This window comes from Maniola jurtina, chromosome 10, assembly GCF_905333055.1.
Source record: "Maniola jurtina chromosome 10, ilManJurt1.1, whole genome shotgun sequence".
In the NCBI taxonomy this organism is placed as follows: domain Eukaryota; kingdom Metazoa; phylum Arthropoda; class Insecta; order Lepidoptera; family Nymphalidae; genus Maniola; species Maniola jurtina.
The window spans coordinates 10,623,045-10,650,308 of NC_060038.1; the positions used below are offsets into that span (position 1 = coordinate 10,623,045).

The window sequence follows — 27,264 nt, forward strand, 5'->3', positions numbered from 1 at the left end:
ATTTCCTTCAAAGTCGTTATCAATTAATACGGAACTTCATGAGCGGACAAACGTCAAACCGGCCATCATAGCGTGCCGCTAGTTTAGGGAGGTGAACTGGCTCTTTCAAACAATGAAAACTGTGCGGGATGCCATCTGACTTAATGACCCAAAATACTATTGCTGATTTTATTAGTTTTATGCTATTCAGAGTTATCTTGAAAGTTTGCCTATACAAGTACCTAATTAGGTAGAGCAGAAATAATTCACGATAGGTAGTGCCTACCCGTGCATTTGTTAAGTTAATAAAATAAGCAAAACGCCATGCAGTAAAACTATACTCGCAAGAAAAAAAAAAGCACACCAATAGGCGTACTTTTAACATTACGAGATTAATATTTTAAATTACTACACATAATAAAAAGCATTATGTATGCAGTTTTTGTTTGGTGCAAGAGATAGATTAGAAAGTTAATTGTAAGGCACAAATACAAGTTCCAACGATGACTCTGAGATAATTTCTAATGGAGTTTCCAATGCGCCCACGGCTTCACATATGGAGATTTTCTCTTTAGATGGAAAACTTATTATTCCAACTCGTATTTAATAAGAACGTAATGAAATGCGCAATGTGTTTTGAAGCGTCTCAAGCCTACCTACTAATTTCTTCGTATGGAACATTCTCATTTGCAAGTTTAATTTTGAATAGGTCACCTCCCTTGTTCTATCTCACTTGTTCTATTTACTTAGTACATTAGTGATCGGTAGGCTACAGCTAGATATTTACGGGACTTCATTTTATTAACCCCCGACCCAAAAAGAGGGGTGTTATAAGTTTGACGTGTGTATCTGTGTATCTGTGTGTCTGTGTATCTGTGTATCTGTGTATCTGTCTGTGGCATCGTAGCGCCTAAACGAATGAACCGATTTTAATTTCCTTTTTTTTGTTTGAAAGGTGGCTTGATCGAGAGTGTTCTTAGCTATAATCCAAAAAAAATGGTTCAGCCGTTTAAAAGTTATCAGCTATTTTCTAGTTTTCTTGTAGAAAAGAAGGTTAGATAACCCTTAGGTTCATAATATTCAAGTGTCAATTGACAAATGTCAAGTTGTCAAGATAGACGTTGCCTAGATATACATAATTATTTATTTGAAAATGATTTGTCGGGGGTGTTGAAAATTTTTAATTTACACTTGTTTTACTTATACTCTCCACGATACATGTTACATAGTATGGAAACCTCAAGCATACGACACTGTTATAACTTTTTGAAAACTAAGATATTTTATCCTTTTTATTTTTTCTACCTAGGACACAAAATTTTCCCATATTTCAATCATCTTTTTAAATAAAAAGTGAAACTGCCTATCAACGTACCTAGAGCTCTAATCGCTAGGTCTTAAGTTAGATCTATAGAGTGCACTTTGATTTTGCTCAGACTTAAGTCACTGTGAAATCGGCGAAATTTCTCCCTGCTAGTTTTTGGTGTGAGAATTTCCGTGCGAAACTGGGGTGGGTCAGCCAGGTAGGTAGATGTAAAAAAATTGGAGCACTGTTATCATCCTAACCTTATCATATCATAAATGCGAAAGTGTGTCTATCTGTCTGTCTGTCTGTCTACTAGCTTTTCACGGCTCAACTGTTTAACCGATTTTGGTGAAATCTGGTACAGAGTGAGCTTTGGTAGGTACATCCCGGTGACGGCATAGGCTACTTTTTATCCTGAAAAATCAAAGAATCCTTACGGGATTCTTATGAGCCATCCCGTTTTACCGATTTACATGAAATAGCTTGCCTTTGATGAAATGCTTGAAATTGACAAAGGCAACTTTTTATCCTGGGAAATCAATGAATTCCCACGGGATTTTTAAAAAACCTAAACCCAAGCGGACTACCTAAGTCGCGAGTAGGTATCATCTATTGTAGTATAGCATAATTTTAAACACTGTTGAGGGATTTTGAGGAATTTGATCAAAATAACTCAAGGTCCTTTGGTTAGAAAAAATATTCTCTTTTAAAATAGGCGTTGACTAATGTTTGGGTTTATTGTAACGTAGGTAAGCGACTGAAGGATGTTGTAGGCGTTATAAGCTCAGTTACGATTACTCTTTATGTGGCCATCGCATCGCGTGGGAATTATATTGTATTAGACAATGACATGAGGCTGGCGCCACTGATTCTATCAGCAGAATTCCTCGATGTCCAATTGTCTACTCCAGATACCGTATTCATTATGTGACTGCCTGCAGTTAGCAAATTATATTTCTTGGTAGAGACAATCAAAACAGCGATGTTTTAACTTTTGATATTTCACTAAGACAAAAGTTAGATATCTATTTAGAATTGAAGGTGTACCTATACTTAGTGAGTGTTTTTCCATGTTGTACAAAATACAAGGAAAATTAATTTGTTATCAAATTGCTTTTTTGAGCTGCGAAAACGTAGGGTATCTATCTATTAGGTAATAAAATGTTTTCCGATCAAGCCTTCTAAAATTTTATAAGTAGATAAGATTATATACAAGAATCAAATTTACCTACAGTAGAAAATTTTACATTGTGCCTAAATAGTAGATACCTAACTCTATTTATTGTACCCAAACTAAAATGAAATAGGAATAGGTAATAGGTCTAAATGTATTGTCAATCCTTTCAAATTGTTCCTTGCAACAAGTGTAAATTAAAAATTTTCAACACCCCCGACAAATCATTTTCAAATAAATAATTATGTATATCTAGGCAACGTCCATCTTGACAGCTTGACATTTTGTCAATTGACACTTGAATATTATGAACCTAAGGGTTATCTAACCTTCTTTTCTACAAGAAAACTAGAAAATAGCTGATAACTTTTAAACGGCTGAACCAATTTTTTTGGATTATAGCTAAGAACACTCTCGATCAAGCCACCTTTCAAACAAAAAAAAGTAAATTAAAATCGGTTCATTCGTTTAGGCGCTACGATGCCACAGACAGATACACAGAAACACAGATACACAGATACACACGTCAAACTTATAACACCCCTCTTTTTGGGTCGGGGGTTAAAAAAGAATAATTAACACTTCTTAGATTTAGACCTGTTAATTTGGAAGCTAAGGGATTGAGGTAGGTCGCCTTGTGCGCATGTAGTACATTTCTATACCTACTTCTATAAAGACTAAAGCCGTAGAATACGCTTATACGTACCTACCTTATTGATTTATGTAAAATATACATAGCAGCCAGTGGGCGGCCGCACGCCATTCTATTCCCCGAAGAGGAAATCGTTACGGGCAAATTGGGCCCTAACCACTAGTTGTGGCGGCCAGTCGTGACCCGAACTGTCACGCAGATGTTATTTACCTACCTACTTGAACTTTTCAACAACCAAATTCATGCTAAATAGGCATGTTTAATTTGACTAGTGACGTAACTTTAACTGAAATAGATAGGTTACCTAATCCATACTTCCATTCTAATAATATGTCTGAAGGTATGCTAACTTTTCACGCCCCATCCGTTTGACCGATTCTAACGAAAGTACAAAGATAGCTTGCAACCCAGGGTAGGACATATTATGTACCTAAGCTGCTTTTTCTACTACCACCTACTTTATCAAAGAGTTTCTACCGGATCTTTAAACTTACGCGGACCAACTATAGTAGGTAGGTAGGTAGGTAAGGTAGGTAGTAGGTACAAGCCTCAACAGCTATGGGTTGAGGTTGGGATGGCTAAAACTGGTAGGTATTTCTAGTCTCAAATCTGACTAGACTCTAAGTTGGACGTCATATTTAGAGGTCAAGGTCAAAGGTTTTTGTATAATACAAGTATAAATTCTTATTTTCGAATAATTCATATTTCTATCATCTATTCTATCTTAAAGGTACCTATGCCAGATACAAATAAATTAATGAACAGTCTATAGGGTTTATTGTTGTAACTAGATAACTTTTATGTTAGGTGCAGTCAGCAACAAAGCTAGGCTTGTGCCCGCCACTACAAGCCAGTACGTCCATAACTATGGACTAAGTACTACTCTACTACTACACATGTAAAACTTTATACCAAAGTTACGCATTTCATTCAATCATTCACAGTCATATCAATAAAGGTTTATACCCACTAAATTAGAAATATTGTCATTTCCTAAGCTCCGAGATTTGAGTGAAATGTCGTTCTGAAAGTGGGAGCCATAAACAAATTCATAAGTAGGCTATGTTCTCCATTTTATGCGTTTTTAAAGGCCCCCCTCGAGGGAGCTAAAGTGAAACGCGGCGTAAACCCACACCCTTGCAAAAAACAAGAGGGAAATGCTACACAGCTTGGGAAATTTTAAAGTGTCAACCTCGTGGAGTCAGACAAAGATTTCTAAAAAATTACCTCAAATTAATTTACCTGAATTTTAGATAACTGTAGGTACCTACTACTCATTTGGAATTAACTAGGTACCTACAAGATCTTGATTTCTGTTGTCACAAAATTTTCAAAAGAAAAATAAAACCGACTTCAAAAATCACAAACACTAAAAAGTAAAAAATTATAATTTTGGTTTAGCTACACGTGTAACGTACCTAGGTATGAAGTCCTCCTTCAGTCTTCACTGAACCACTAATCACCATTGTTTTTTTATGTAAAGAATGTCATCACACATAGTGTTACTATTAAATAACTAAACGGAAGATTGATTGAGGTCACTTGAGGTAAAACCATGACTTTTGCCCTCGAACATTTTGCCAGTCGTTGGTAGCAATAGGAATTTCCCACTCGAACCGGCAAATCGAAGAGCAGGCGAACAATATGCTGTATGTAGGTAGATACTTAGTAACCTAGTTACACTTCTGATCAAAGTATTTTTTTCTGTATCCAGACATTTTTGGCACACTGAATACAAACCTAAAGTCATTTCCAAGCAAAAAGGCCTAAAACAGTGCTAAAAATAGCCTAAAGTTTGTGATTCCGATCAAAACGATACAATTAGGTACGGTACATATTCATTTAGTTTTTTGCACCTCCTGTAAAAATTAGTTTCGTGATATATTTACTATCGTTTTGTTGCCAACTCCTCAATCAATATCATCTGACGCAGCACATCATAATTTAATTGAATTGTCTTGATTATGCTGTAGGTATAATGTATTACATAACAAACCTTGTGAGGTAAGTAGCTACCTATACCACAGCCTTGTGGACAGCGCAATAGACACTTAATCATAGCCTTCCTTGAACTCTGCTTGCTGACGCTTGATCACTGGACAATCTTGACATCAATCTCATAATATTAACTGTAATATAAACTTTACAAAGGCCTTTAAGTTCATAGATTTCATTAACATAAAGATCCCAAGGCACTATTGAGCTGCGCTGCGCGACGCGGCGACATTGAATACTAGCTAAATGTTAAGTCTTACACACTCGTGAAATGGGGTTTTCATTGAGGCTTTTATTTGATCCGTCCATCTCATGGACGATCTGCCACGTTCTCTGGTGCCTTTGACTTTCCCTTGCAACACAAAAAAAACCGGCCAAGTGCGAGTCAGAGTCGCGCACCGAGGGTTCCGTACTCGGGTATTTTTCCGACATTTTGCACGATAAATCAAAAACTATTATGCTTAAAAATAAATAAAAATCTGTTTTAGAATGTACAAGTAAAGCCCTTTCATATGATACCCCACTTGGTATACCTACCCCACTTGGTTTATCTTACTTAGAAAATTAAAACACATTTTAATTATTTTTTCTGTGATGTAACCACAAATTCACGGTTTTCAGATTTATTCCTTTACTTGTGCTACCTACCTACCTGCCAAATTTCATGATTCTAGGTCAACGGGAAGTAGGTACCCTATAGGTTTTCTTGACAGACACGACGAACGGACCAACGGACGGATAGACAGATAGACAGATAGACAGCCAGATAGACAGACAGACAGATAACAAAGTGATCCTATAAGGGTTCCGTTTTTCCTTTCGAGGTACGGAACCCTAAAAAATTCTATGGATAAACTAGTATGGACTTCTTCCAAGCAGGTGCAAAGTTCCAGCTTTATCAAAAACAAAAACAGTCAGTAAAACAATTTTTCAACACCAATGCATAACAAAATAATACCAACAAGACACATGAGTGATGAAACAAACATAATACACTCCGAAAAAAATTATCCCCCCAAAAGGAAATTACATTTCATTGTCCATTCATAAAAACGTACAGAGAATTTTAATTTGAAAGAGCAACCCATACACATTAAAATAGGTTTAACCGCCAGCCGTTCCAGTTTGGAAAAAATAAAATAAAACAAAAAAGGCGCGATCACGCCATACCTCGCGGGCGCGCCGCAAATTCCAGTGGAAAAAATCGTATTTCGTACGTGGTTTGAATTTTAATTGACATTCAGCATCCGAAGCTGTGGGTTCGCAAACATTTTCCGAATTCACTAGGTACTTTTATTAGGGTTACAGGGGTACAACATATCGGCGATCTACACCTAGGTAGGTAACTGGTCATGAATGTTCAACTAAAAGGGAAAACTATATTTTTAGTTGTATAAAGAATGTTAAGTAGGTGTATTGTATGTTCACGTGAATGGTTAATCAATTGCATGTTGTAAAAATATGTAATCACTGCAAATCATAATCAAGTCTAATAAAGACTCAAGCAGACTAATAAAACGTCCCTGCTGAAAAAAATACTGCGAAGACCTCATAGAGAAAATAATAGAGCTCGATCTAAATAAAATAGTAGGTTGCGCAGTTCATATAAAAACTTTAAGTACTTAATTAAAATTATAAAAATAACAAACACAAAAACATAAATTTATTTATTAACTGAACAGGCTGAACAGTATAATTTTTGCATATTTTCATCGGAACAGTCGAGCATTAGGTATCTACTCGTCGTTTCATACCAAGTGGAGTTCATGACAATTTTAATAACTTTATTGTTGAGTCGTCATTACGTGCTATACACTCCATGATGGTCGCTAAATTACAATAAACAATTTTAAGCACTCATTTACCCGCGCTCATCACGGCTGGAGCGCTTAAATTATTCTACACAAAACCGCTGTAATGTCGAACGTCCGCGAATAATTGGGAAATAACATGGAAATAACCACGAAGCGGCCTTCCTCCGATTACATTTAATACAGCTTTATTTGAAACATTGAACGATTAAGTTCTTACATCTTACATGTTTTTTATTCATTGCGATGCCTTGACGAATCGTGCTTCAAGTTGTATTTGGCAAAGCTTAAAAAAACTTTTTTCAAAAATAAAAATGGTAAACTGCAGGAAAACCTGGTGAAAAATTAAATAGATATAGAGACTTGAGAGTCCTGAGATGATTTATTGAATTCTGGTTTATTAAAAAGAATAACAAGCATTTTTCCCATATTCCAGGTTCCATTATGCTGCAGTTGCGGGTCTGTGCAATACACATTAGTTTAAACAGACAACAAACACAAAACAAGTCCTCATGCTAATGAAAATGCTAGCACATGCTGCGAAACGAAAAAGTGTATCCATACATGAGTGATTGCGCGATTGGGTGACACCGGCAGCGATGCAAGAGATATGCAATACCGCGCTGCCACTTGACAGTAACCCTTTGATCCGCAAAATAAAATGCGAAGAGTTCCCCGTGAGAGGAAAGCAAGCAGCAAGAATCGGAATGGGGGTCCGCGATGACATGGAAGAGGAGTTCGTGGTGAAGACGAGGAACACGCCGCCGATGGGGCCCGCTCCGGGACAGGACCATCCTCGGATGGAGCATGGGGGCAACGGATTTTGGCTGGCAGCGGTAACCGCCGCCGGAGCACCCCATCCTATGCTCGAAACTTGTACAGAGACTGGTTTCATTAATAGTCAACCGTCGATGGCGGAGTTCATGACGGCGCTGCCGCAGCTGGGAGGAGGTGAATTAAGTCCGCAGCACACACCTCCCGGATATGCCCCGGACCTTCCATCGCCTGGTGGCGGCCTGAACGTCCCCGAGTACCCTTGGATGAAAGAGAAAAAAACAACTAGAAAAAGTAGTCAACAAGGTGAGTGGTGTTCCTTCTCTTTTTATATACCTACAGTAGTTTAATACAAAACTATATGAGAACTATGAATATATAACTCATACCTAGTTTCCATAGAGTGGAAAAATTTGACGAAATTATTTTCGTCCTAAGTATTGTATCTCAAAATTGCGAAAAGATCGTGAAACAAAATTCATAGTTCTCATAGTAGAATGGACTGCTTCGTTTTGTAAGTGCTCCTAACTGCTGCGTGAATAACATAAGAATTATTATTGTGCCTTTCAACAGCAGCAACAAATGGCCATTCATCCATTGTATTCTGGTTCACGGTCCCAGAGTTTCTGTAATGAACATCAAATTACTCCGAAATTTATTGAATTGTATGGCGCGACGACGTCTCGTGTCTTGAACTGTTTTCGGTTGTGTGGGAGTGGTATCGTGGTGGTATTATCCAAGCCAGCAACCTCCGCCGCGCCGCGACGTGTAACGGCGCGGAATATTCGATATGCACCGTGAACACAAATTATAAGTGAGAACATTTTAGAACATAATTTTATACGTCCAGTAAGTACTACCTACTTACTTTAAAGCAAACTTTACTCTTTTCAAGAATATTACAGCAAAAACCTTTTAAGCAAGACTAGTTTTATCCTTTAACAAAGTTTGAAGCTGAGACTAGAAATAAAATAAGTAATACTTACGAGTCTTACTACCCGGGTTATTATTCTAAGGAAACGACAAAATTTGACGTGCTAGATAAGTTAAGGTACGCTTTACACGACAAATATTTCTCAATTCCAGGCAATTTAGTCAATTATGACATCACGACCACATAAGGCAATTTTACTGCATTCTTTAATTCTTTACTCTTTATTTTTGTGTTTCACATGTATCTACTTGCAAGCGAAACATGACGTACATAATATGAGACCCTGTTAGGGTATAGCAAAATATAAATAATAATAACAGAGCATTTTTAGCTGAGTCAAGATTTACACTAGTAATAAAACAAATTATTTTTCGACACTAAGCACTTCGACACAAATTGAACAAACCAATCAATAAAAAATCTACATTAAAAGTGCTCCCTATATTTTTGCACAATCACACATCAAACAATAGCATAAAGACGGGATGACCCCAAATTTGTCGCGATTCAGAACAAAGCGCGAGTGGCATGATCCATCATCATCCGTCAGCCATGGGAATATGACCTCACCTGGCCCATACGTCATGTTAAACGTCTATTAGGCACCTACTTCTTGTAAAAACTATTTAACTGGGTATAATATTTAATTTTTCAATTACTTTTAAAGTAGGAAATTTAATTGTTCAACTACTTTAATTAATTTTTTTTTAAATAACTTTTAAGGTAGGTACTTAAGGAACCTAGAACGTAATTTGAATATTCCATGGATGCTTTTTAATGTGTGGGTACATTAAATCCCCATCCCGTAGCAGCTTGCACTCCTTGCCAGTTGCCTAGGTCCTTACTACCTAGGCTTTAAATACCTACCTTTTAAAGTAATCCTACTCAATACCAATCAAAATTAAACAGGCGGTTGTAACGGTGGTTTTTTATTCACAGTTTACTCGTAATGATTGAAGAATTTGTCAAAGACTTAGTTCTAGCACCATGGTTTGTACCGGTATTGAGATTGTTAAAATTTAAAACTGTTAGTCTTTATAAAGAGAAAAAACATACACATAAGTTAATTTTTTTTATTTGTACCAATAAAATTGTAAGCGATCAGAAGAAAAAAATAAAAGTATAGTCTGTAGGTAATCAACATAAAAGTAGGACAAGGTGACACACTCGTACGCCTCGTCAATTTCCCTATAATTTGATCCATAAACACCTTGAATGGTTGTTTTTTCTTCTGTAATCGTGTTGAAGCAATATTTTCATATTTGAGTACGATTAACGCCGTGTTGGACAGAAGCCGCACCCCACTGTGCGCGCCGGGAGGCCGAGCTCCAGTATTGAACACATTAGCATGACGCGCGGTATGCCCCGAACCTACTATGAAAACATACTTTTATTATGCGAAGTTACTTACATATAAAGATAAGTCTTGAAATAAATAGAGCGCACTTTGACTTTGCTTAGACTTAAGTTTCAGTTAAAACGAGACTGATTTATTTATGCCAGCCGTATAACGCTGTCTCGTTTTAACAGTGTTATAAGTCTGAGCAAAGTCCAAGTGCACTCTATAGATCTCAGCCTTAGGCTCCAATACTCAATGGATTCGAGGCAGGGTCGCTAACTATAGACCTATTGAAAGAATGCTTGGAATTTCTCTAAGTGATCAAATTAGAAATGAGATCTATAGGAACCACAGTAAGCGACAGCGCAACGGGTTGCGATGCTGAAGAAGCAATGGATAGGGCACATAATTCGAAAACCCTGTAGGTACACCTTGAGGTCCTAAGGTACTAGAATGGCGACCTCCGCCTGGAACCGCTGGATTCGGGCGGCATAAGTAGTCTATCAGTTGATAATGATAATGATAATGCTGACTCAATGGACCAATGCATTCGCCAAATGCCACCGGCGAATGTGTAACCGTTATTTAGCCAAGATCCTTTAGATATTTGTATGAACACCTACAATTAGTTGCAAATCTGGCCAGCGTTGGCCAGATGCGGCAAACAAGAGGAAATAAACGCCATTGCTCTGTATAAAGGCTCTTTAGAAATAAAACATACATGCTAGAGATGTACAGTTAGATAGATTTAAGAAATAGTAGTACGTACGTAGGTAGGTAGGTATACCATATCACTATGATCTCTATACTTGGATTAATTCATCCAAGTATAGGCATATAGAAAGAGTGATGCAAAAGGAAATTTCTTTCGTTTACGTATTCCTTGTTTACTTTCCTTTAAAATATTTGACAACTCGTCTCTCGTCTCGTCAGTCTGTCATCCCAATAGCTGTGGAAAACGGAAACAGGCCTGTCCTATGAGTAAATATAGCTAAAACTGAAATAAGTTTATGACTGAAACTTCCATGTTTTATCCATATTATTAAAGACTAGGTAGACGAATTTATTTTAATCTAGGTAGGTACATATTCAGGTAAATAAACATTTGTTAAAAAATAAAGTAGACTTTCTTTCATTTTTACATTCATATCGTGACTATCTAAGAATTTAAAACTGCCCCTGTAGCTACGTAATACAATATTTGCCTATATCAAAAACAAATTAATTCTCTATGACTATTAACTAGCTAGAGAGTCTTCCGAAATACCTAAAATCCACGTCCTTTGCAAGTTTTAAGAGTACAACTATTTTAAATTATCGATTAAACTTAAAAAGCACGTCAAATCATTGTGACGTCACAGCCCGTATTTCATAGGAGCTCGCATTCTAAGCACGTGTTTTGACTATTGATAAAAAGATACTGATTTGACTAGTCAAACACCGGATTCTCGCCGTCCTTACTCTATAAAAGATTATGTAGAGTTAATTTTTCTGATCGAAATACTAATCTAAAAATCCTCAATTAAAAATGATTGTTATCCATAAAATTTGAGTAAGCCCTATCAGAATTCGCGCATCCGTATTCGGGTCTATTCTTTTGATAATAGTAAGATAGCGAGGTAGCAGTGAGCCGGGGTAATCCGTCACTGTCACCGATATCGAGCGATGCACGGCGCTCGCTGCAGCCAGACGCTTTGTGTTCAACTTGGATATTGGATTTAGTAAGTTTTGACTGATTCTCTTATGTGGCTGCGACTTATGCGACGTTTCGTTGCCACGATTCTCTTGTCTTCCAACTTTTGAATTGCTCTTCTTAATTTTAACAATCTCCAGTAGCTCGCCAGCAATAGGTATACATAATATCTGCCATAAACCAACAAACAAAGAATAATATTCCATCAATGTTTCGGTTACAAGCTAATACGGTTTGGTAAGGTAATCTAATAACACTTTCGCTCTCTACCTTGTCTCTTTGCGTGTAATGTTTTTTGTGCAATGCTTGCTTGTGTTGCTGAGAAAAAACTTATTATTAAATTGCCAATTTCTAAATGTTTTTATACTGGAGCATAAAAAATATATAGGGTTTGATTTAAATGGTTTATCAGGTTTTTGCTTTAGTAAGAGAATTTATCGCGGATAGTTAAAAATTACTTCGAAATTGCTTACAATCTTAGATGCAAAGTCAAGAAAGTAGAGTCAGGCACCATAACAAAATCTGCTTTGAATTATAAAAGTGTTACTCGTGCTTTGTATTTGATATGAGTTCATTTAGTTCATTTCATACAATGAAAAGAAAAGTCCTGACTCACTCACTGTCTGTCTCATCAACGCCTAAACCTTTAGACCTAGAAAGCTGAAATAAAGCACAGAGGTTCCTTTTAGATAATGAATAAGGTCCAAAGTTGCGGGCGGTCACTTGCCTAAATATGTACTTAGTGTTAGATGTTATGGAACCAAAACATCTGATAAATTAGTAAAAGCAAAAAAGATTAATAACAAATAGACAACTTAAAATTGCGTAGCCAGCCAAACCAGTCGTACAGAATAGTCTCCTAGTAAAGACCCTTTGTCTTCTGCAAAAGGTAGGCATCTAGGGACATGAAACAAATCGTTCACACGGCCACGCCTCCGGGCCTATCTCGGGAATCGAAATTAAAACGAACGCCCTGCCTCGATCGATCATTTCGATTCATCTTTAATATGAAAGCATTATTTTTACACTGTCTCAATTTGCTCGCGGTTGATTGACGTGTGATACCGACTCAATTTTATAAGCTTTATTCCAATCAAAATAGCTTTGGAAAAAGTGCACGTAATTTTGCACACACGCAGCTGTTTTCGAGTAACAAAAGTTTTTATAGGTCCTACAGCTGAGTAAAAACTGAAATTAATTATCTTGTACTATAGGATTAATGCCAATCTCAAGAAAAAGAATGACTCACTAACTGACTCATCAGCAATCAGTCCAAACCTTTGCACCTAGAACGTTGAAAGCAAAGTTATGTACCTACCTTTTATAATGTGCACAAGAAAAGGCCAGATTTTTCGAAATTCCCACGGGATAGGGAATAAAGAAGATCCATATTTTCGCCGAGTATAATATAGCAGAATAAACAGATAAATTTTTCCTCTGAAGGCTTTTGGTAAGCTTAGACATCCTAAAAGATCTTAAATAGTTGGTAGCCCTAGTAGCTTGACGATGATGAATCAGTCGGCTAGGTCATAAATTTTATACGTTCTTGAAGGTTAATTTTCATGGAAATCTTGAACGGAGCTTTAAATAATATCCATGTAAAACACAAATGCACAATGGAAGTGAAATCGCGTGTTGCCTAGATAGTCTGTAACTAAACTGGTGAAACATTCACCGTAACTTGAATACATTAGAGTAATGATGATTGCTGGGAATTTTGTCGTTTGTTATGTTTATATAACTTATTGAATATTGGTTGTGGAATAAACTTTTATCAAAACCATAAATCATATAAAATGCATGGAATTTACTGAGAGAATGATTTTCATTCCACATTACAATTTATAACTGAGATTTGTGCTACCTGAATGTATTTTGTTTGTTTATGGTTATTAAACCATAGGTACCTACGTATTGTCTTCTGTGGGCATAACTATATTAAAACCAATATTGATTAAAATTTAAAACCTTTACCTAAGTGTTAGATAAAAGCGGGCGATACTTTGCGGAAGGCAATGATATAAGGCCAAAACAAGCAAATCTGTTTGGTACCTACAACATTTTTTTGTGGATTGTAGCGAATCAAGCATGTGGTTCCTTGTAAAACTTAAAGCCTTACTCAGAAGCAGCCTAAATATGGACACCCTACAGAAATTGTTCTTAAACTTTACTATGAAGCATTTGTGAAAATGTAGTTGTATTGATCTGTTCTACCCACCTAAGACGTTGCACAAATAACACAATAGGTATAACAAAGGAATTGTAACAGGTAGGTAGGTACCTACTCGTGTTTACACTTTCATTTTCGCAATCCATACCTATTAATATTTGCATAGAAAAAAAACCCCAATTCTAATAACACAGGTAGACTTTTTTCTAACAGCACTACAGATAGGCGCAGAGCAATAAATCTTTTGACCGGCGCTCTTTGATTTATGTGAAAAATGACCGTAAATTTGAGGTTAGGTCGGACATCGCGGGGCGGGTCCTGAGGCTATCATAAATGTCTCCCACCAATTACGCGTTGAACATAGTCAGCAATCTTTGAAATTGCTCTAAACTCTAGGTTTGTGTATCAACCGGCTAGATGAAATTACTTAATTGCTTTAATAATGCATACCTACCTACTATGTGTAAAATAATAATATGCGTCAGGGTTTTCTTGGAAGCTTTTAAGTATATAAAGTCTACCGGTGTATTATGTTTTATTCAGTTTATTTTCACATGACCTATTTTCGCAACTTAGGGATGGTCTATAGGCGCATGCAAAATTTCGGCTAGGGCCTCACCACAAGCGCCAATACGTATAAGTACATTTATCTCTTTTTTTCATAATATTAAGTGGAAAATTTATTTAATAAGAAAAAAATCGTTGCATTTTCCTGGTAAATATATTAAACAGTTTACGGTGTCTTATTTTTGTATTCATTTATATGCTAATGAAAAAAATACTAGTCAACGTAAGTACACGTATCTGACTGCACCACAAGGAGGGTAATGTTTTTAAGGTAAGTACCTAATTGTTCTATAAAATGCCACATAAATCAACAAAACTAACTTAGAACAGTAAATCACTACATTGCTCTATAATCATGGCATTCATTGGCTGTCAATACATCGAAATGATGAACGCCCGTAACACTTTCACCCCCGTTTTATCATTTCGAGGACATAAATCAATAGAGCGTCCATTCTGCGGCTCTCGGCTCGGAACTTCGGAAGAAAAACCTATAGGTACCTACGCGACAGAGGTATCTTTCTAGGTTCCAGAGCTATTTCTAGATTCCTTCGGCAATCTGAAATGCATTTTATTGTAGAAAGGTATTCGTAGTTTCCCTACTACACACTTCATTGTCATGATCTTCGTAAAACAGAATACAAGTGTAAATTAAAAATTTATAACACCCCCGACAAGTGAAGGTTACAGTAACTAGAAAAGAGCTGATAACTTTCAAACAGCTGAACCGATTTTCTTATTATAGCTAAGAACACTCTCGATCAAGCCACCTTTCAAACAAAAAGAAACTAAACTAAAATCGGTTCATTAGTTTAGGAGCTACGATGCCACAGACAGATACACAGCGGTTTATCACATCGATAGTCCGAATCTATCTGACTATCGATGTGATAAACGTAACACATTCACCTCAACTAAAGTCCTTCGCAGGACATAAATCAATTGAGCGGCAGTAACTTCCAACCCTTAGCACCCTTACATTTCGTTAGACTGCTCTACACCGGTTACGATTTACGTGTTAACATCTATTCATCTTATTATTTCAGTTCCATTCAAGATTTTTGTATGTTTACCTGTCAGCCAACAAAAAAAATATTAATATAAATTAATTAAATAATATTCGGTGTTGAGACCCTTGGTTTTATGGAAATAGCAAAAAGGTTAGTCGACATCACAGGAGACAGAAGAGCTGGCAGCTACCTCGGACAAAGAATTAGTCTAGCTATTCATAGGGGGAACGCTGCCAGTATCTTCGGTAGCTCGCCTAGTAAGGGACTCCTTTTAATAATATACTTTAGTTATTATATTATATTTTTTAAGGTTTTTAGTATTAGATTCATTGTTCTAGTATAAATAAATTTGTTAATAAATGAAATACGAATTCTACTGTCCTAATTCTAGATTCTAAATAAAAAAATCCTTTTCCTAATATTAGGAACAGCAGATTCAAACACTTTTAATATTTCCACTCACTTTTATACTCACTTCAATAAAGCTAAATTAGCGTATCCGATTCCTTTCATCGGGAATCAACAGGAGCCGCAAACAAACAAACACGTAATCCGACTAAGCCATAAAGAACCAATCAATAAATCACTTTCGTTGCCCTCGGGCGCCGCTCGGGCCCGTTTCATTCCGGCCTTTGTCGTCATTGTCGGCACCGATGTTACAGCAATTAGACACTTACCTGCTGCTGTGGTATAATCCTATTATGAATCGGTCAGCGTCGGTGTGGGCGGCCTGTGGCTCGGTGCTTTTGTGAACGTCTGTAGCCAACCTTCAATGAAGGGTATTTTTAACCGGTATTATATTTTTTTTTATATTAATAGTATTTTGAAATCAAAAGGGATATAATTATTATATTTTAAGTTTTATCCGCGTGCGGGCAAGGATAATGCTCATGTAAGTAGGTACCTCAGTGTTTCAGACATGCCCGACTTCATTAGGGATGCTGCCCAACAGCCTACGGATCTGTCCGATTCGTTTTCTTCTTCGTCTGCTTCGATTTTGGTTTTTTAATCCCCGAGGGAACTGTTACATTTTTCGAGATATAAAAGCTAATGCCTATGTCCGTCTCCGGGTTGCAAGCTATCTCTTTACCAAATTTCGTAAAATCGGTTGAACGGATGGATTGTGAAAAGCTAGCAGCTTGACAGACAGACACAATTTCAAGTTTATGATATTATGATGGATACATTTTTGGATGGATTAATAAAGCTTACTGTGCAGATAATTAATATGTAAATACTAAATACCTTTGTACAATAACTGTCCCAAGAAATGTAAGAGGATGTTTAAGTAACTAAGTATTAGGACATAGGTATGTCTCTTTAGTCTTTACACCACAAACGATTGACTCTAAACTTAAAGACGTACTTACATTAAATATTATGATCATTTTAACTGTATAAACTCAATGGAGATAACATCATCTCTCACCATACAAATCTGTTTATGGAACGATTTTCTCATTTAACGCGGGATTGTTTAGCACTTCGCACCCCAACCCTTAAGAGAGATGTTTGCTGTAAACTGATTTATCATATCAGCGAGACTTCCAAACAAGCATCATCTTACACGCATAAACCCTCTATCACTGAAAATATTCTGCAAAACATTCTCAACTCTAAACATTCTGCATATTGGATGTAAAATCGTTTGAATAACTGAAAGTATCTTTTCAAAGTACACTCGTGCAAATGTTACATTTACCATAAAATGTATACCCCAAAATACGTCGTATAAGTATACTGTTAAAGATTATGTTTCCTTGGACGTACTGGTGAATAAGCTGTTTAGGTTGTTATGTTCTTGACATAGAGAAGCTTGTCTGAGACGAGGGTGCCATGTATCGTGTTGTCCGGTTTCCGGGCACTGGATCGCCGGTAATTAACTAAGTTTCAACTTTGCATGAAAATTATTCCTAGTAGATATGGATAGTTAGATACCTACTTATTTGAATATACTATACACCTATTATGTAGTTTAATCAAGTCATGTCGTATACCTACATAAATTATTTAGTACCTAATTACCTAGATTCTAAATGATGCTAACGAATTTGTCCGCATGGATTTAGGTGTAGGTTTGATTTTTCAGGATACAAAGCAGCTCCGAGATGCGAGCTATTTATGTACTAAGTAGACGATGCCTGTGGAATATACCTACACGTAGATTTAGATTTCAAAAATCTTCTGTGAAGGCTTTGATTCTCCGAAACAAAAAATTGGCTATGTTCGTCCCCGACATGCAAGCTATCTCTGTGCCTCTTCAAATCAATTAACTAATTGGATGGGCTGTACAAAGGTAATCGACAGACAAACAGACGCGTTTTTGCATTTACCTATACCTAATACCTATTAGTAATGGATTTTGTTTAAATAACTATTTCAGAATGCAAGTAACGATAAAAAGGAACTGAAATTCTTATAAGATAGAGCTGGTTTCGTTTATTTAATTCAAATTTTCTTAGAAATCATACTAGCTTATCTGCATTCAGAATCTTATAGGTAAGTACTCGTAGGTAATTGGGATTGGACTGAAGCAGACTGCTTCTTCCTCTCTGTTGTCTTGGTAATCAAAAGAAAAAATAAAATAAAGAACTGAGCACAAAGGAAACATCGGATCCATTTATGATTTAACTAGCTCATGCCCTAGACTTCATCTGCGTGGATTAATTTTTTTTAAATTCCGTGGGAACTCTTTGATTGCCGAGGATAAAAAGTAGCCTATATCACTCTCCAGATCTAACCATCCATGCAAAAAATCACGTCGATCCGTGGCTTCATTGCAGCGTAATTGAAGAACAAAGTAACTAACAAACACACTTTCGCATTGAGTAGGTAGATAGGTACCTAGTGATACGCACGAGGAGCAGAAGCATTACTTAACGGTTATGTTGACGCGTGACATACAGCGAAACATCCTAATGAAACCACGAACACATACTCAAACATAAATCACGAGCATCTTAAGGCCGCGAAACCCGTTTAATCATCCCGCGCGGTTATTAATAACGCCTTTGGAATTAAACAATAAATTTGGGGCTAATCGCGCAGAGCCGCCGCAAAGCAGCCGAGGCGATGCGGCTGAGTCAACATTTATAGAGACAAATTGTTGCACCACTAGCGCCGATGTATTAATCTTGAAGCGACACGCCGACTCCCCGCAACACTTAACTAAATGTTTGAGGGAACTTCGTATAAAAATGTAGTTGGTTCTCTGTTGTTGTTTTTTTGTTTTCTATACGTGATCTGGGTTACCACAATATCTAAACATAACTTAGTTTGCTTACATGAACCCTTTTTTACAAAATATAAATCGAAGCTCAAGAAAAAAGTTTCACATTAGCAATACAAAAACTAGGTAAGTACTTAGGTACTTATGCGTGTAAAAACAGAAAAGTATACAATATCATTTCAAGGGTTTATTTTATCCATACTACTTAGTACTACTATAAATGTAAAAGTATCTGTCTGTCGGTCTGTCTGCTAGCTTTTCACCGATCATCCATTTGAAATCCTTTGTTAGTGGGATTCTAAGTCTATAGGTATGTTAGAAAAACGTTTTCCTTTTACGCATAAAGGTAACCAAAAGCTCCAGTAAAACATCCCGATCAACCCATCGCTGGCTCACTACTGAGCAAGGATCTCCTCTCAGAATGAAAAGGGTTTGCCAATTTGCCAATCCACACTGGTCAATTGTGGATTGTCAGACTTCGAACACCTTTGAGAACATTATGAAGAACTCTCAGGCATGCAGGTTCCCTCACGATGTTTTGCTTCACAGTTAAAATAACTCTTATGAAGCTTTATCATATTTATATTTGACTCTACTCCTACTCTGTATAATACTCTTCATATCACCTTTTGTGCTCAGTAAAATGGATAAGTACTAGGTGCTATGAAAAAAATTAATTGAGTTTTTTTATGGATTAAATACGATAATCTCATTCGGCGATTCTTCACACACAGTAATATCAAATTATTTGTTACGAGCGAGCGAACAAAGTAAAAGGCCGCGCACTGTTATCACGGCGGGAGTGATGGGATGGTTTTCTCCCCATTTCCTCGCATGATATATCGCGCGCGCGGCGAGCGGTGCGACACAACTATTAGTGCATCCGTCATTAGTCTCCGTCAACGCAACATTTAGCCACTGGGGTCTGCATAAACAACTGTATTTCGAAGACGACCAAACGTCTTATTTTTTAGGGTTCCGTACCCAAAGGATAAAAGAGGAGTCCTATTTATGTCACTCTGTTGTCTGTTTGTCCGCGTATCACTGGTTTCTAGTAGATACCATGAAAACAATTAGTTACTTAAGTTTTTTTTTTTAAATTAAATACGATAGATAATCTCATTCGGCGATTCACACAGTAATATCAAATTATTTGTTACGAGCAAGCGAACAAAGTAAAAGGCCACGCACTGTTATCACGGCGGGAGTGTTGGGATAGTTTTCTCCCCATGTCCTTGCATGTCCCCATGAGCATGAAACAACTATTTAGCACACTACCTATAATCATGAAATTTGGCAAGTAGCAATGTCCACAAATAAAGGAAAAAATCCGAAAACCGTGAATTTTACCGTTACATTACAAAAAAAAAAAATTTGTGTTTACGACCAAATAATTAGTTTACTAAATCTTATGCAAAATGGCGCTGTCTGTCACTAACTTGCGTAGGCTGAGGTACATAGATAAGCAGTAGTACCTACTTATCTTTATATCTTAGGTAGGTATAACATTGGTCAGCTTCCTATTAATGTAACGCTCTGGGGATCACGGCTCGTCTCGGAGGGTGTTAATTGTCTTGGACCATAATACACTAATGAACACCACTGCCATCTTGAGAAACTATTGCAATCATCCTTATCTATTCTGAACATGTTATTCCTTAAGGTAAGTTAAACTTTAAAATTCCATAATCTGTGTGACGCAAAGAAATCTCTGTCTGAAGAAATCTTTTTTGTCGTTCGAGGTACCTACAGAAATAGAATAAATTTTATTTATTTTGTAATGTTACATTTAAATACATTATAAGGTAATCCTTTAAAATGGAATAATTATTTTCAAGCAATCCTATGATTAACGTTATGGCGTACGAATCCGAATATCAGACGGTATTTTAAATTTTAATCATAGGAGAACATTCGTTCCTTGCGTCATTCTTTTGAGAGCGAAAAACTCAACTTTATCGTTACAATAAGCAAAGGCTGGTATAGACACTCGTATCGTAACTATAATACGCATACGTAAACTAATAGCTCGTTCACACAGGCTGCGTAAGCGTAGACGTAGCGCGTACCATTGCGTTGTAATGTATGGAACTGTATGAAACATGGCATACCGCTTGCGTAAAGCGTGGACGTATGCGTAACCCGGTGTGTCAGGGGTTTACGCGCGTCACTACGCACGTGTCACGTGTACGTTCTTGGTGTGAATCGGCCTTAAGATTCGGTACTGTTAAGGATGCAAAAATAACGCTTAAATAAGAAAAATGCCCTTCATTTTCGTAAACCAGCCAATTTTCCAAAGATAAAGGACAATTTCGTACTAGTTACAGATAACCCCCGTTGTCTCGTAGAACCCGTCAAGCAGTGAAGGGTGCTAATTCTCTAAGACGTGCTAATGAAAGCGCCTAACGCCGCGGTGATCCCTGCCCGATAACCGCCTGGAATTCGCAGGAAATTGACGCCTTGCTCTACTTGAACTTCTTCCCTATATAACAATGCATACAATCTTCTCGTAGCTACAGACTGCAGCGAAATAGTTACAAGTAACTTTTTGCATAAGTACCTACTCAATTTTTTTTAAAGAATATTAGCCATGCTAATCATGACTGATACTCCAATTAAGCGTAAAGCTTGTGCCAGGAGTGGGTACGACAATAGTGGAACGGGTGGGGTTTAAACCGCCGACCTTTCGGAATTCAATCGGCTCCTCATCCATTGAGCTATCTAGACTCTTGTTATTACATACATTTAGTATTTTTTTATTAGATGACAAGTTAGAACCTGACTAAGATCTTACCTAGTGGATAGAGACAATATAGAAGTGGGCTAACTTGGAAGGAATGCAGCAGTTTTCATAAAATCAAGTTTCTACACGCCATCGTAGCAGAACATATTGGTCTGCTACGATGGTGTTTGGCGGCACGTCTAATTCGGTTGTACGACTGATGCCTCACTCCAAAGTCTGGTCTTCTGGGGTCCAAACCAAACCTGAGCCAATTTCAATTTCTAAATTGTTGCCGGGAATTGAACCCAAGTTCTGCCAATTAAAGTCCACAGTGCTCTCTACAGCTCTAGGGCGGACGCCAAAATTTATTTAGTAGCTACTATCAGTATGTCGTATTAACTTACAACGTTTTTAGAAACTTCAAGCCTTTGTACTTCAACTCATAAATCAAAACTTCTTGCTGGAGACAGCGAAAAATATGAGTATTTATGTTTATGTGGGAAAAATAGTAGTGAACTAATTTTGAAGAATATACCCAAATAACGCCGCCCTAATTGAGAAGTTATATCTACTTATATTTACTCAAAAACTTACAGTCTTGAGCTTTAGGACGGATCATAATATTTTTTAAAAAGTTATTCAAATATTTAAGCGGTTTAATTTTACCGTCACAAAAAAGGAGAGCGATGTAATAGAACGATGTGCTCCCTCGTGATCGTTATATTGAGAGTGGCATCGATCCGGGAATCACTCCGCGTCGAAACTAATTTGATTTTAGCATATTAAGGGGGGTAAGAACGCCTGTAAGGAGCATGTCTTAGCCACCCTGCGGTAATAACCGAAATGATGTAAGGTGTGCCTTAATATCCATCACGCGTCCCGTATTTGCTTATCTATAGACTTGCGGAAGTATAAAAATCGTCAGAGGGCTATCATACCGCCTTGTGTTTGTTTACTTTGAAACACTTTGGACTATTAAATTCTTAGGAAATGTGACGATTTACTTTAGAAAAATATAATTATGAATTTCTGAGATTTGCTTTTATAAATATTTATGTAAATAATTGTAAGTATTTATAACAAAATAAATAAATCGATAAATCCATAATCCATATTCCATATCCATAGGTATCCACATAACTTTTTAAATTACAATAATGTGTCTGTGTGCCACCTTCTTATGGCCCATCCTTTTAACCGATTTAGCCGCATCTTGGAGATGGATATAAATTACTTTTTATCCTGGAAAATCAAAAGATTATTTTTTCAACAAAATTTTTCTAAAACTCTAAATCCGCGTGTACAAAGTCGTGGGCAGCCTGCTTGTCAGATGATGATGATCCAAAACGGACATGATATAGGCTACTTTTTATCCCGGAAAAGTATGGGATTCCCATGAAATTTTTAAAATATCTAAATCATTGCGAACGATGCGAGCTTACGAACGAACGTATGTCACGGATATAATCTAGTAAAAATATCAATATATAAAATAAAATAATAAAACTTTATATTATAAGTACGAAAATAAACTAGATCATAATATTATCAGATTAAAAACACAAAAAAGTCAATAGGTACCTCTCGCGAAAAACTCATTTAACTTTACGAATCCCCGCTCAAAAATTGCTCTGAAATATTTCCCTACTTCGATTTTATTGTCTTCCTTTGTCCTCCTTTCACGATACATTTATTTTATTTATCAGAATTTAGGGATTAAGCGAAGTGCTTAGCGTGAACCACGATCCGCAATCTCTATTTTCAAAGTTGAGTTTGTAAAATGTATTAGATAAGTTAGATCATAGAGGTGCACTTCTCATACTTCAGGCTTCAAAAACGCCTCAATTTTATGATTTTAAAGACGTAAGCTTGAAATAGTTCTATTACAATACCTAATCGTTCCAGTTAAGTCGTATGATAAAAGTAACGATATTATTAACAGTAGGTAAACAGCAAACAAGTATGTACTACCTAAAAGCAGGTCCTTTAAAAATCCATTTTTCCTTACAATGCCAAAGTGTGTCTAAGACCTAAGTAAGTATGTGTCAGTCTGCTGGCTTTCACGTCCCATGCGTTGAACCGATTTTGACAAAACTTCATGCAGACATAGCTTGATATTCCAGGGATTTTCATAAACCAAAACTTACTAAATGTGACAAAAATTATCACTGTTGATAATAGTTTGGTCTATTTTCCTGGACATTGTTACTCTAGCAACATAACAACTCTCCGGTGGAAGGTATCCTGAAGGTGGGGTTACACTTTACAATCAAAGCGCAGGAAGTGTACGCACGGAAATAAATGTAGGCTTGAGGGGTAGATAGGAAGTCGTGGATGTCGCCGGCCTTAGAGAGCTCTCAATCGGAAGCTGAGGTACATAAATAAGAGTGGATGAAGGTGTCTTATCGGTGAACATTTGACACCTAACAACACTTTTGAATACGCGAATGTGACTTGCAGAGCACTTTGGTCTCAAGTTTTTATGTTGGGTGTCTATATAAACTTACAAAAGGACTAGCTGATGCCCGCAACTTCGTCCGCGTAGATTTAGGTTTTTAAAAATCCCGTGGGAACTCTTTGATTTTCCGGGATAAAACGGAGCCAGTGTCACCGTCCAGGTCTATAATTACTATATCCATGCAAAAATCACGTTGATTCGTTACTCCGTTGGAACGTAATTGAAGAACAAACTAAAAATAAATACACTTTCGCATTATAATAAGGCTATAGTGATGAACTGGGTGGAATTTCTTATACCTAATACTTTTTTGCGGCGGTCTATGTCATAGGGAACACCTAAGATCCAAAATCTCAAATTTCTAGACCCAACGTCTGTAGCTGTTCTACATTGATATTATGTCCGTCAGTTAATTATTCTTTTTATTATATAGGTACAGATAAGTTTTTAATACTTAGGTACAGGTTTATTAAAGGCGTCAGAACAAAAAACAATGCTTACTTATAGATAGACGAATAAAATCTAATTCATCTAAAATGGCTAAAAGCGGTTTATTGAACCGCAAAGCATTTGTAATCGTTTAATACCCTCAATTCTTTATCAGTGCCGGGGGAATCTGTATTTACCGGGATTCACCCCCGGAGCGGTAATGTATAACTTGACGAAAGCTAACTGATTATCTTCGCTATTTGTTATTTGTTAATAAATACTCTACAAAAGCAAGCCAGCAATATAAACAGTGCGTGGTAACCTAGTGATTAAGAAGTCGCGTCGGCCTCCTAGTCGGGAGGTCTGGGGTTCAATCCTGGGCGTGCGCACCTCTACGCATATTTCTATTATGATAATTCAAACAAAAATTGAGGTAAACATAGTCAGATAGCATCATTTGACTAATGTTGTATAGTTTGATACCTATAGTTAGCTCAGTTTTCCAAGTATAATTCGAAATAGTCAAATTGGACCTTTCAGCCCCGCCATACCTTGCTTACGTAGATACGCATAGATAGGTCATTTCAATCAAATTTTTGCGGGCTGCAACTCTTCTTGCTGATGCTCATCATGCCTAAGTGCCTACTAATTTTAATAGCTTCATAGAACACGATTATTGTATTAAATATATATAAAACGATTATTGTATTAAATATAATATAAAATAAGCTTATTTGCAATATTTTCCTACCTACTTACGCAGGTATGTACCTATGTACGTACCTACTTGATACTTAATCCTTGCCTTTTTCACCCTTGTCCAACCTTTCAAAATCTAAGATATTACAATAATAATTGGTCTAATTATTATTATTATAAATATCCGTGATTTTAAAAGCAAAATACTTTATGTATCAAAGTTTTTTTTTTTGGAAAAATCATACTATTATTTTCAACTCGAAACTCTATTAAATTCAAAATTATTTAAATTCAATACCTATTCAAAAAAACAGAAGTAACTTCCACATAAAAAGCAAAACGATACAAAGTAAGCTCAACTCAATAATGACGTCATTTGCTTATCAGTTGACCATTACCCAAAATCGAACGCTACATTACCCAGAGTCCGAACCTCCCGCCCGATATAAAGACGTCTTATCAACAGTCAGTCGGTGAAAACTGGTATCGATTGCAATATTTACTTTAAAAAACTCATAAATTCCTCCCATTTACAAAAATAAAAACATTCCGACTCTTATCGGGTTCGATTTTTAAATAACGGTGCGCCATCGGTAGGTCTCTAGTGCGGGGTTTTTGTCCTCGGTTCCCCCTTTTTCCGGGGAAGAATTTCTTTTCGGCAATTTAGAGGCGAGCAGATAATAAAAGGGCTCTAACTGCTTCGATCGCACCCTAATGAAAACTTGAAAACTCCTCATTTCAGTATCAATAACTTATTTTACAGACACATGCGTTTAACTTACTACTTATCTATACTAATACTAATAAATAAAATTGGAGTGTCTGTCTGTAATTTCAAAATAACTACCGCATATTAAGGTCATATGGTTATTTGAACGATACTATAACTGAATCACACGTTTTTAAAATTTTTGTCTGTCTGTCTGTCTGTTTGAAAAGGCTAATCTTGGGAACGGCTGAACCGATTTTGACGGGATTTTCACAGACAAGTAGAGAATTGACCAGGGAGTAACATAGGCTACTTTTTAACCGACTTTCAAAAAGGGAGTTGTGTTTTTCTACCTATGTACACCGAAATCTCCGAGATTTCTGAACCGATTTGCGTCATTTCTTTTTTAATCGATAGAGGAACTTTGCGACATTGTTTCATAAAAAATTTGGAGTCCAACTCCTCAATCCTGATGCTGCAGGGGATCTGACCAATCCACGCGGGCGAAGCTGCGGGCATCAGCTAGTAGCTAATAATAATTCAAAGTTTCTTACGAATTTTCTATTTCGTTTTTAAACTAAAAAGTGACTGGTCACAAAAAGTGACCACAGGATAATAATATCAATAGGCAAGCAAACTTTCGTGATATAATATTATGGTCAGTCATCAATCAGCTAGGTCACAGCTGAAAATCTTTGTCCTAGATTATCTGAAAGCTGACTTGTACACCCATTCCGGATGATGTTACATTGTATTGTAACTTGTGTTTGTTGATACTACCATCGTGCTACCATCGAATAAAATTAATTTTCTTTCTTTCTTCTTTCTTTAATCACCAATTATTATACAACAGTTAACCTACTGTAAATAAAATTAGTAAAGTGTTTGCTGAATAGTTCAAACCCTGAAACTGAACTGATGTAGATGCGAATAGGTTTAATATAAGTGCTATACCCCTGCCAGGTGAGCCCGCTACAATCTTAGACACATCATCATCACTTACCAGAGGTGGCATGGCAACGCAGTAAAGGTCTAACTTGTATTAAACAAATAAAAAAACCGATCAAGCGTGAATCAGAATCGCCCCCAAGGATTCTAATTTCTATAGCTTGGAAAGAAACACTATGATATGAAGTAAGTTTTATTTTTAATTTTATGTAAAAAATCAATAAATTCTTAATCCACATAAACCCTCTCTTGAGAGTCACACTCGTATATTCAAATTCAAGTGTGACACAATTATCTTTGTTGGGTAGCACTTGACCCAAATAATGCACCGGGACTTGAGAGCAAATCGAAAATCGATGTGCCAACGAACTCCGGTAACTCCCGCGCTACACCGACACCACTGAACACTATAACACTACCTATGTACCTCGTACCTACGTAGACATACCTAATCTTTCTAGCTCTTTCTTATATGAAATCATCCTAGCATTTTTTTGATATTTAGAATTAAACTACTCCTGTCTACTTATTAATTAAATAGTTTTCAATTTCAGCAGATCTTCAGTTTCAGCAGATTTGTCTATTTTATTTACGTAAAATCAAAGATGTAGGTACGTACAGCATTAGGTAGGTACATCTTCGTAATTTCTCACTATAAGTAAGTAG

At 36.6% G+C, this 27,264-nt stretch overlaps 1 protein-coding gene across 1 annotated transcript in view; it reads left to right on the plus strand.

Annotated features, from left to right (window-relative positions):
• The window catches only part of LOC123868847 (homeotic protein proboscipedia), a 73,980-nt gene that overhangs the window by 9,169 nt on the left and 37,547 nt on the right, over positions 1-27,264 (plus strand). Inside the window, exon 2 of the mRNA XM_045911492.1 lies at positions 7,354-7,997. Coding sequence (XP_045767448.1) covers positions 7,517-7,997 — 481 coding nt within the window. The 5' untranslated portion in view covers positions 7,354-7,516. The remainder of the gene's footprint in view (positions 1-7,353; positions 7,998-27,264) is intronic.